Here is a 10,357-nt window from a genome sequence, read left to right as displayed (position 1 = left end):
GCAAATAAATTTTATGCTGTTCTTGGGACTTTGATAATCACTGTATTGTAGGGCTCACTGAGATTATATCCATGGCTTTTTTTACAGGACTGTCAGGATCTAGTAACAGGAAGGCATGCCTGTGGCTTTGATGGATTTGACTACTCCCTCTCTTAACTCCTGTAACCCTCCTCCTGATTTTCTTCCTGTCTCTTCTAGCTGCTTGCACTCAGTCATCTTGCTCTCTCCTTGTCTTCCTTCTCTAAGATGTCACTGTTGGCTGAAGTTGTACTCCAGGCTCTCCACTTTCTCAGTAGATTATCTAATACCTTCAAATGGCTTCACATAAGGTCTTTGCCCAGACATGCTAATGTAGAACTCAACCCAATCTCAGTGGCTTATGCTTGACTTAGGGTGCTGAGGATTCTGTGAGACTAGCTTTGGCAACACTAAAATCCTGTCTGCAACTAACAATCAACACAAAATATGTATTTATATTAAAACTCTCAAACCCTAAGCTTAGTATGGTGGTGCACATTTGTAATCATTTGTAGAGGCTGAGGCAGGAGAATCCTGATCTTGAGGCCCACTTTTGCTACGTTGTAAGAACCTGTCTCAAACATACAACAAAACTCTGACAAACTAGACATCTATTCTCAAGGTCTATTTTGATGCTTTATAGCCCTCTCGAGGTTGTTTGTAAACAGTGCCCCAGTCTTGCTCCCACTCTTACTTGACAGAACCACATTGGTCCTGATACTCGGCAATGCTTGGCCATCGCTGCTTCAATCTAGCTTCTTGCTTTCATTCATGTGCTTTCTTGCTGGAATACAATTTTATGAAGAGCAAAATAAACTTAATTTTTAACAATTTGGGAGCGGTGGGAATGGCCCAGTGATAAGGGATACTTGCTGGTCTTACTGAGATCTGGAATTCACTTCTCAGCACACATCAGATGATTCATATCCACCTATAACTTCAGTTCCAGGAGCTTGGGTGCCCTCTTACACCTCCAGGGTTATACAGAGAGAAATAAACATAAGTTTCAAAGTTTTTTTAATTTTAAATTATACATGTATGTGTCATTTGTATGTGTGGGGGCATTGTCCTGGAGGCCTGAAGAGGGTATTGGAGCCCCTGGTGCTAGAGTTACATGTGTCGGTTATCTGCCTGAGGTAACCTTGGTAAGAGCAAGTGCTCTTTTTAAAATTTTATGTTTGTTGGTATTTTGCCTGTATGTATATCTGTGCACATGTATGTGTATCTAGTGCCTGCAGGAGCCAGAAGAAGGTATGAGATTCTCTCCCATGTGCTTCCTAGTTTTATGTTAACTTTACAGAAGCTAGAATCATTTTGGAAAAGGGATCCTCAATTGAGAAAATGCTCCCACCAGATTGGCCTGCGGTGAGTTTTCTTGACAGATGATTGATGTGGGAGGGCCCAGCTTTCTGTTATGTGCCACTCCTGAGATGGTGGTCCTGGGTTCAATGAGAAAACAGGCTGAGCAAGCCCTGAGGAGCAAGCCAGTAAGCAGCATCCCTCCATGGCCTCTGCATCAGGTTCCTGCCTCTAGGTGCCTGCTTGAGTTCCTGCTCCTACTCCCCTTCAGTGATGGACTATTACCTGTAAGCCTGAGATGAAATAAGCCTACCCCCACCTACCCAAGTTGCTTTTGGCCATAGTGTTTTATCACAGCAACAGAACTTTTAACTAAGACACCCTGGAATCTGAGTTATAGATGTTTCTAGGAATCAAACCAGAATCCTTTAAGAACAGCTGTAAACGTTTTATAGTCTGGGGCTGTAGCTCAGTGGTGATTTTCCTAGCATGCATCAGGCCTTCCGATCCAGGATTGGGGGAAAGGGGGCTCATTTTTGTGTCACAGCCCATTTTCTACAGGCTCTAGCATAAAAACCAGACTTATCCAAAAGAGATACTTGCTTGGCGGGGGGGGGGGGTGGCTCTCTATTTTTCATGCTTCTCCCTTTACCTGGACACCTTTTCTCCATCATTGTGTCTTTAAGTCACAGCAGTAACTTCCTGACTGCTCCCTGCCTGGGTGTAAGTCAGCTATAACCCATCTGTCATATCCCCTCCAGAGGCTTTATTAAAAATCGAGTCTGGGGGTTGGAGTAATGATTCAGTGGCAAAGAGCACTGGCTGTGTTTCTAGAGGACTAGGGTTTGAGTCCAAGCAGGACATGGCAGTTCACAGCTGTGTGTAGCTCCAGTTCCTGGGGATCAAATGCCCTCTTCTGGCTTCTGCAGGTACCAGGCACACATGTGGCACTCAGACATACATACAGGAAAAACACTCATCCACATAAAAATAAATTTAAAAAATAATCAAGTCCTCCCATATTCAAAGTCTGCTTGGCTTTGCTTTTGCTTTAGAATAATCTCGCGGTTCCTAATAATGGTATGTGAAGCTCTTAATATCCTGGAATCTTCCTTGGCCTGCATGATTATATACCATGTCCATGCTCAACCATTTCATGTCCCCCCCCCCCAGAAGACTATGTGCACTTGGGCCCAACAAATATTAATGAAGCAGTCACTGTAGGTTAACCACTTCATACAGATAGATACAGATGCCATCCATTCTTAATAGTGGGCATAGCACTGACCGGAAGTCTGTTTCTTTGCAAGCTATTTCAAATTATGTTATGTTCTGTAGAATGAATTGATTCGGAAGCAAGTGAAGGAGGAAGGCTAGAAGAGAGTTTCCTCTAGGAAGTATATCTTTCCTAAGTTAGTGATGTCTAAAGAACAAGACAGGAGTTCAGCCTCGCTTTATACTAAGGTTTCACGTGGTAATTTCAGGCACATCTCTTAAGAGAAAGAAAACACAAAACAAGCCACTATGGCTATAGTAGAATGAATATGAGAAGTGTTGTAAAATAAAGTTGGGATGGGCTAAGTACTTCTTTACAGTTTAAAATTAAAATGAAGCTGAGCACGGCCTGTATTCACAGCACTCAGAGGCTGAGTCGGCAGCATCTCAAATTCCAGGTGAGCCTGGGTTATATGTGGAAGCATGTGTTCCACATCCTGATATCCTAGCACTTTGTGAGGGTGACAGCATGAACAAGACAAACAAAAGTAACAAGTTAACATCTGGTTATTTCAAATGTCTTTTCCTAAGTATTAAATCTACAACTTCAGGATCAGACAAATCCACGTTGGCCTGTTAGGGAAATTTGGCAGTTAGCCACTTCTGATCTCTAAGGTCAGATAAACTGGTTTCTTTAACGTTGGACAGGAAACTTTAGTACAAGTCTCCCTCTCTTTCTTCTCTTCTTCTCTCTCTGTCTTTCACTTTCAGCCAGATCTACTGCAGTCTAGTGCTGGAATCCAGTCCAAAATTATAAAATTTTGTAATTTTTTTAAATATGTCTCTGACTTTGGCCAGAAATTCTCAAGTCTTTAGAGGGCTGCAAGGAATGTTGAGGTTTTGTAGGTCAGGGAAAGAATGGAGGGACTGGGGTGTGAACAGCTGATGAAGTAGGCCACCCAAGTCCATCCAGTGTTTAGACTGATCATGATCTCAAGTCTGGTTCTGTGAGGAATTTCCAGAGTACTGTCATCAGGGGGATACAATCTTGTGGCTATTTGATAACTGCTTTTGCTCCAAGCTGAACTCTCAACAGGAATGGGTGGGGCAAATTGAGGCTCACTTGTGTTTGGGAGTAGTTTGGTCCCTTGTCATAAAGATGATTATAGATTGGTTTTATCATTTCTGGAATCCAAGGTAACTATGGAAGAGTATGACCAGGGGCAGGGGATCAAGTCAGAGAGGAATAAAATGGTACTAAGTGCATTAGCTGATACCTGCTTTCATTCCATGTAGTAACTTGTACCTAGCCGACTCTGCAGAATGGCTATATATAAATGTAGCCATCTTTGGTAGCAAGTTCAGAGGCAGGGACCCAAAGAAATAACTACCCTACAGTTAGCTGAAAACATGGACACATTCCTGAGGTTACTGGAAAGTAAGGGTAGATATGTTCTGCTTCTGAAATCACTCCGGAGCCTTGAATTTTAACCCTTGGAAAATGGCCTGAGCAAACACATGCATCACAGAGATTTGGGTTAAAAAACCCACTGAAAGATGTTTACTTCGTACACCCCGAAACAGGACAAATTAGGGCAGCAGTGTGCTGTTGGCTCTGCATCTGAGCACTCTAGCCAAGGCTCTGCAAATGTTTTACTCTTGAGATACTAAACACTCTCAGTCCTGAAGTATTTCCCGAAGCCCTTTGTAAATCTTTTAACTATTACTATGATTATTTGTTGCTTTGATCATCTGAGGCAGAATCTTTATATCTCTCTGTCTATCCTGAGGATTGATCTGAAATATCCAAAGAACTCTATTTACTAAATCAAAACAAAACTTTAAAATAGTGTTTACTGAGTAACTCAAGATGGCTTTAAGCCAAACTCCTGGCAACCCCTTTGCCTCAGACACCAAAGTGCTAGGATTACTGATCACAAAAAACTCTTCTGAGTTTGTTTCCTTGTTTCCGTGTATGCTAAGTATATTGGAATATACTCCTAGCATCAGCCATTTTCTATAATCTTTAACTTCCTTTTCTTAAGTTCTTTGAGACAAGGCCCCAAACTCTGTATAAGGCCAAAGATGACCTTAGTCCTGTTATCATCAAGTGACATAGCCTGTAAATGCTGTTGCTAGTCTGAAGAACTCCTCAGAGGAAGCCAATGAGTCAGAGTTGGAGTTTACAATGTGATATAAAAAAAAAAGTTTTAAGCAGGGGAGATGACAAGTGCTCCAAAGAGGAAGCACACCAGTCACACTTCATGGTCATAGCAATAACACTGACATTATTGTTTTTAAAGGTTACTAAGGAATTTGGTCATAGGCTGATCCTGAACTGTACTCTTGTTTTCACTGTAAACACAACAGCACTGTGAAGTTCACAGACAATCCTTAAGCTCACATATGCGTAGGCCTCGAGCCTGAATTATTACTTTAACCCTCTCATTCGAAGATGCTTCTCTCTATATAGATAGATATAAACAAAAAACATTGTCAATACTGGCAGGCTTCACTACAGAAATTAACATCTGGAATTCTTGATTCTCAAGGGCATGAGGTCCAGCGAACAGCTTTTTCTCCCCTTGTCCCCATAACTGTCTGTATTTCCATCCTGCCTCCTAGATGCTGGGATTGGACGTGCACCACACCAAATAATTTCTGAAAATATTTCCTTTTAGAGAAAAACGAAGAAATTGAAGCTCTCCTATCCCCAGTGTAACTCGTCTACTTTGTGCATGTGCTATTGCCCCAGAACAGACTAGTCTATCGTTCGCCTGCATTCCTCACTTGACGATGTGTCTTAAAGTCTGTTTCTTTTGAGCAGCGGACGGAATGGCACTCCACGTGTACCCTGACCTGCTGCCAAGAGGCAACTGGAGCGTGAGGTTGAAGGAGGAGCCGGCGCACGGTGATTACGATCATTAGCGTCTGCCAGACGTCAGCATCGGCGGGCCCGGTACCAAAGAAAGGCTTAAGCGTCGTGGGCGCGCTGTGATGATGCACAAAGTAGCCTGTCTTGACCTCTTCAAGCGTGAAGTGGAGCGGGGCGAAACTGCTTCGGCGGACGCACATTTATGACGTCAGGAGCGTGTGCAATGACACTAGCGGTCGCGGCCTGTGGGGTGGAGTCAAGGCTGCGGTACCTCCGGTCGCGCGCACACGTTGCATCTCTTCGCTTCCTTCTGAACCCGGTGGTACGTTCGCCGCGGGGAAGACAGCCTGACGAGTAGACCGCAGCTCCTGGGAGATGGCGGCGCTGTGCCTCACGGTGAACGCCGGAAACCCTCCGCTGGGTAAGGGCGCTCCCGACCTGCGCGGGTTGCATCAGCCCGGGGGTGCGGGGCAGGTGCCGTGGCGGTCACGCTGAGGGAGACTCACGCCCCGGGACGGGCCTGCTTTGCGGGATGCCCAGCCCCGCGTGGCCTCGGCCTCTGTCCGCCCAGGGTGCCGTCTTCCGAGGCCCGCCGTCCCGGGCGTATGGGGGGCAGGACGAGAGCCCTGGCGGGGAGACCGAGGCTTTCTTTCGGGTGCGACTCTGCCAGGGTTCCAAGCGGCTTCTGAAGTGAAACTTAAAACCCAACTGTCTGCCGTTCTCATCAGGAACCTCCCAACCCTTCTTCACCTCTCAGAGAAGATCTGAATTCACTTGCCCCACTTGGGTTGTCGAGTTAAAGGGAACAAAGTCAGCACTTGGAATTTTAACTGAAGTTGCATTTGCTTGTGGTCGAAGGCAGTAATTACGGAAAGCCGTAGGAACGCTGCGGACTCATGCGACCGGTTGTTTTACTACACACCCCGTAGATGTAGTAAAGGCCCAAGTAAACGTCATCTTACGTTCCATTTGGAATTGGTTTTGCAAAGTGGCTTAACGCTATTGCTAGATTAAGATTTCTGCCTTTTCATTTCTTTGGGAGACAACACAAAATTATTTAGCCATGTAGACTTGGGAATACTTTCTAATATTCAAAAAGCCAGCCCTTTGAATACAATTGGTCATGTGGGGCTGATGAAATTTCTTGCAATCTCAACTTTGACAGCAGTCTGCTCCTATTGGAATGAACAGACATTTATTTAAGTATTTATTAACGAGCCGGGATACAGGTCAGAGCACTTTGCATTGAGGGCAAGCACTTGACTGTTGATTCACACTCCCTATCCCTAAAAATAGAATGTAGTAATCATTTGAAATGTTTTTAAATGATAGCACTTTAGCTTGTTAGTTCCAGTCTCTGTATGCTAACCTCACGACAAATCCATAAGCCCTAAAAGAAGTAGATGTGATTCTTGGCTCTAGATGATGTTGTTCTCTTGACTATTCCTGGAGGCCTGAGTTCAGTCCTGGCTGCTGATTGCAGTCAAGGTTCCTTGCTTGATTTGTTTTATTCTGAAAGGAAGGAGGAAACCTCCAGTGCTGGTTGCCAGAAGTCAGTGAGACTACAGAAGAAGTTTTTTTCACAATTTAGATGTTCAGTATATAGCTAAACTTTTGTTTTTTTTTTTTTTTTTTTTTTTTTTGGTTTTTTTGTTTTTGTTGGGTGTGTGTGTTTGAGTTTTTTGTTTTTTGGGGGTTTTTTTTGTAAACACTGCCTCGAAAAAAATTACTGCAAGGGACAAAGAGGTCTATATTCTTAGAACTCAGAACCAAATTCTCCTGGTATTCTGATAGTCTTAAATCTTGTTTGCATTTTGAACTCTCAGCCAGTTAGAGATGTATATTATTTTTCTGCTTGCACCTCTTTCTCTCATTTTTATTTTATTGCCTATTTAAATTATATATATTCTCTTTAAGTAATAAAATTGGATTAATATTTAGAAAAACCATCACATTGTGAGGATTTTATGTCATTTTGTGTGTGTGTGTGCATGTCTTAAAATATTTTCAAACTCAAACATAGAACTTTCCTCCATTCTACTTAAGAGCATATAGAGCTTATTTGAAGCTTTCTGCATCTAGAAAGCGTCTTATGTATCTCCTACAGGCAAGGAATCTCTACCTGACTTCATCCAGGAAGCATAGGCTGATAGATTTCTTCCTAATGCACAAAATTTCTTTGTTCTGAGGCTGATTGTTCCATCTGGTAGCTAGTTACCCAACTTTCGTTGTGTTGTTTTGGTTTTTTTTTTTTTTTTTTTTTTTAGGATTTTGTGTACATTGATTCATACCACATATGTCTTTATATACAAAGGATAGTGCTTTTGTGAATCATCTTGTTGCCTGTAACAATAGTTCATTCTTTTTATATGCTAGAAAGGGCTCCCATTATGGATATGCCAAAATGTATCTCAGTAATTGGATTGTACTGGTTTGTCCCTCCAAATTTTTGCCTGTTTTTTAAAAACATGTTACTTTGAGAAATCCCTTGTTGTCTTAGTCTGCTTTGTGCAGCTTTGAGACAGTATCACAGACAGGCTTGTAATGGACAGAAGTTTTCTGGCTCACAGTTCTGGAGGCTGAAAAGTCCAAGACCAACCAAACAAGCTGGTTGAAGTGGTAGTCTTGCTGTGTCATAGATCCTTGAGGAACGGGGAGACAGTGCAGACCCCCCCAGACCCCCCCCCCCCGTATTAGTTCTTTCCCGAAGGCTCAGCTTCCTTTCATCCTTTGCTGGTTATTGAACCTAGGCCTCAAGCATGCTAGTCAAGCCTTGTTCTTTAGGTTTCAGAAATGATCTTGTATAAACCAGGCTGGCTTTGAACTCCTGATGTTCCTGCCCCAGCTTCCAGGATGCTGGGAATACCAACATCATGCTTGACTCTATAAAACCCTTTCTTAATATCATGACCAGGGCAACTAAATTTCAACATCATTTAATAGGGGACAGACCTGTAGACCCTAGTTAACATAACTTAGCACACTTGTTTTCTATTATAATAAGCCTTGCAGGATTATTGTGCTTTCTTTGATAGGGCCTTGTTTCCAGTGGAGCATAGATAACATTTACACAGAGTGTCTGCACTAGTTTTCCATCTTAACCAAATTAAGGGACATAGGACCAGTGAACTTATGGTGTTGTGTTAGGTGCCAAAAGACAGCATTACAAGGTGTTTTAGAATTTGAGATCTGAACCATTTGACCTGCATTCGCATGCTAACTGCTATGTGTTTAGCCAAGGGGACTGAGGTTCCTGTTCAACCTCTCTGTAAGCCTCAGCTTCCTTTCTATAACCTTTTGAGGTTGCTAAAGAGATTAAGTTGTGTGACTGAAACATTCAGTATAGTACTTAACAGATTGTATTCAAATATAAAAGCCACTATTCTAATGTCTTAACCTCTTCTAGGGGAGGAAAGGAATTTTAGTGTCACTAACTGGAAGCTGAACACAGTTATAAGCAACTGAACTATACTAACAACGGATTCTGATTTGTTACTTCTCTAAGACCCACGATTAGACTTTATGATGGGCAGGAGTCAGGGTGGGGGAAGGGTCACATCTTATAGGACTTAACATTGGATTGTTGATTTATCCTTATTGCTCTGTGACTCGGGTTATAAATACGATCTTTCTAAAGAGAAATAAATTTTTCATGCTGTCATATTTAGAAGCTCTGCTGGCAGTGGAACATGTGAAAAGTGATGTCAGCATTTCTGTGGAAGAAGGGAAGGAGAATCTTCTTCGGGTTTCTGAGTAAGTGCTTACTTATATATACCTTTCTGTTCTGAACAGCATTGACAGATACGGAGCACTGAGCTTTCTGGGCCTATTATACTTACTAATTAGGTGGATTGTTCATCGTGCGTGCGTGTGTGTGAGCAAGTGTATGAATGGATGTATGTACGTGTGTGCACATGTGTATGCATGCACATGCTCCTGTGAGTGCATGCACGTGGAGACTAGAAATCTTCCTACCTCAGCATCCGAGTGCTAGAATTACAGGTCTGCACTACCATGCCAGGCTGATCACTGTCCTTAAAGGGGAAAATTAGGGCTGGGACATTGTTAAGTCTAGTAAGAGTATTTTCATATTTTACTTGAGCTCCTAGTGGCCCACCACCGTGAATGAATGAATTAAAGGCTCCCCCCACCCCCCAAATATCAGGTTAGACCCTGAGGCCCTCAAAAGTTGTTGTGAGTCTGAATGAGAAACTAAGTCTCTGGGTTGGTCCTGTCAGCTGTGAGCTGTGTCAGCGTCGCTCTGTTAGCTGCTCATTTGTGAATGTGATATCAGAAACTACAGTTCTTTTTTGGGTTGATGAGATTGTCCAAAGAAAACTTTCTAGTTTACTTGTTAGAGAAGAAATCTCCATTTATTTGGGAGTAGGGTAGGGTGGGCAGCGGTGAGACAGACTCCCTCTCAGGTCACCAGGCTGGCCTTGTACTTTCAGCTGTCACTACCACAGCCTGCCAGATGCTGAGGTATGAGCTCCAGCCTCCACATAGTGTTTAGTAAAATAGGTAACAGGATGGACTAGCGGTATGGGTAACTGTTTCTGAATGATTCTTAAGCCTGCTTTCAGCCACTTTTCTCTTGACCTTCAGAAGTTTAAATTCTGTTGAATTTTGTCCACTAAAGATTCTGTTTTTCCAGGCCTTGTAAAGTTTTTTAGTTTCTACTTTCTGAAATTTTCTTGCTATTACTTTCTGGTTTATATCTCTTTCTGATTTTATATCTTGTAAATAATTATTTGTGCCAAACAGTTATGGTAAGGCTTGCTTACTTGCTTACACTCTCATTTGTCATTTTTATGCTAGTGGTTTCCTTTTTTTTTTTTTTTTTTTTTTTGTTAAGATTTATATGTGTCACTGTCATCTTCAGACGCACCAGAAGAGAGCATCAGATCCCATTACAGATGGTTGTAAGCCACCATGTGGTTGCTGGGAATT

The 10,357-nt window shown here is 42.6% G+C and overlaps 1 protein-coding gene across 1 annotated transcript in view; it reads left to right on the top strand.

Annotated features, from left to right (window-relative positions):
* The first annotated feature begins 5,658 nt into the window (after nucleotides 1-5,658).
* EPRS1 (glutamyl-prolyl-tRNA synthetase 1) overlaps nucleotides 5,659-10,357 on the top strand; it is a 63,993-nt gene continuing 59,294 nt past the window's right edge. The window contains exons 1-2 of the mRNA XM_080930570.1: nucleotides 5,659-5,828; nucleotides 9,076-9,160. Coding sequence (XP_080786696.1) covers nucleotides 5,783-5,828; nucleotides 9,076-9,160 — 131 coding nt within the window. The 5' untranslated portion in view covers nucleotides 5,659-5,782. The remainder of the gene's footprint in view (nucleotides 5,829-9,075; nucleotides 9,161-10,357) is intronic.

This window comes from Micromys minutus (assembly GCF_963924665.1).
Source record: "Micromys minutus genome assembly, chromosome: 1".
NCBI classification, from domain to species: Eukaryota; Metazoa; Chordata; class Mammalia; order Rodentia; family Muridae; genus Micromys; species Micromys minutus.
This window is presented reverse-complemented; position numbering and strand designations above follow the sequence as displayed.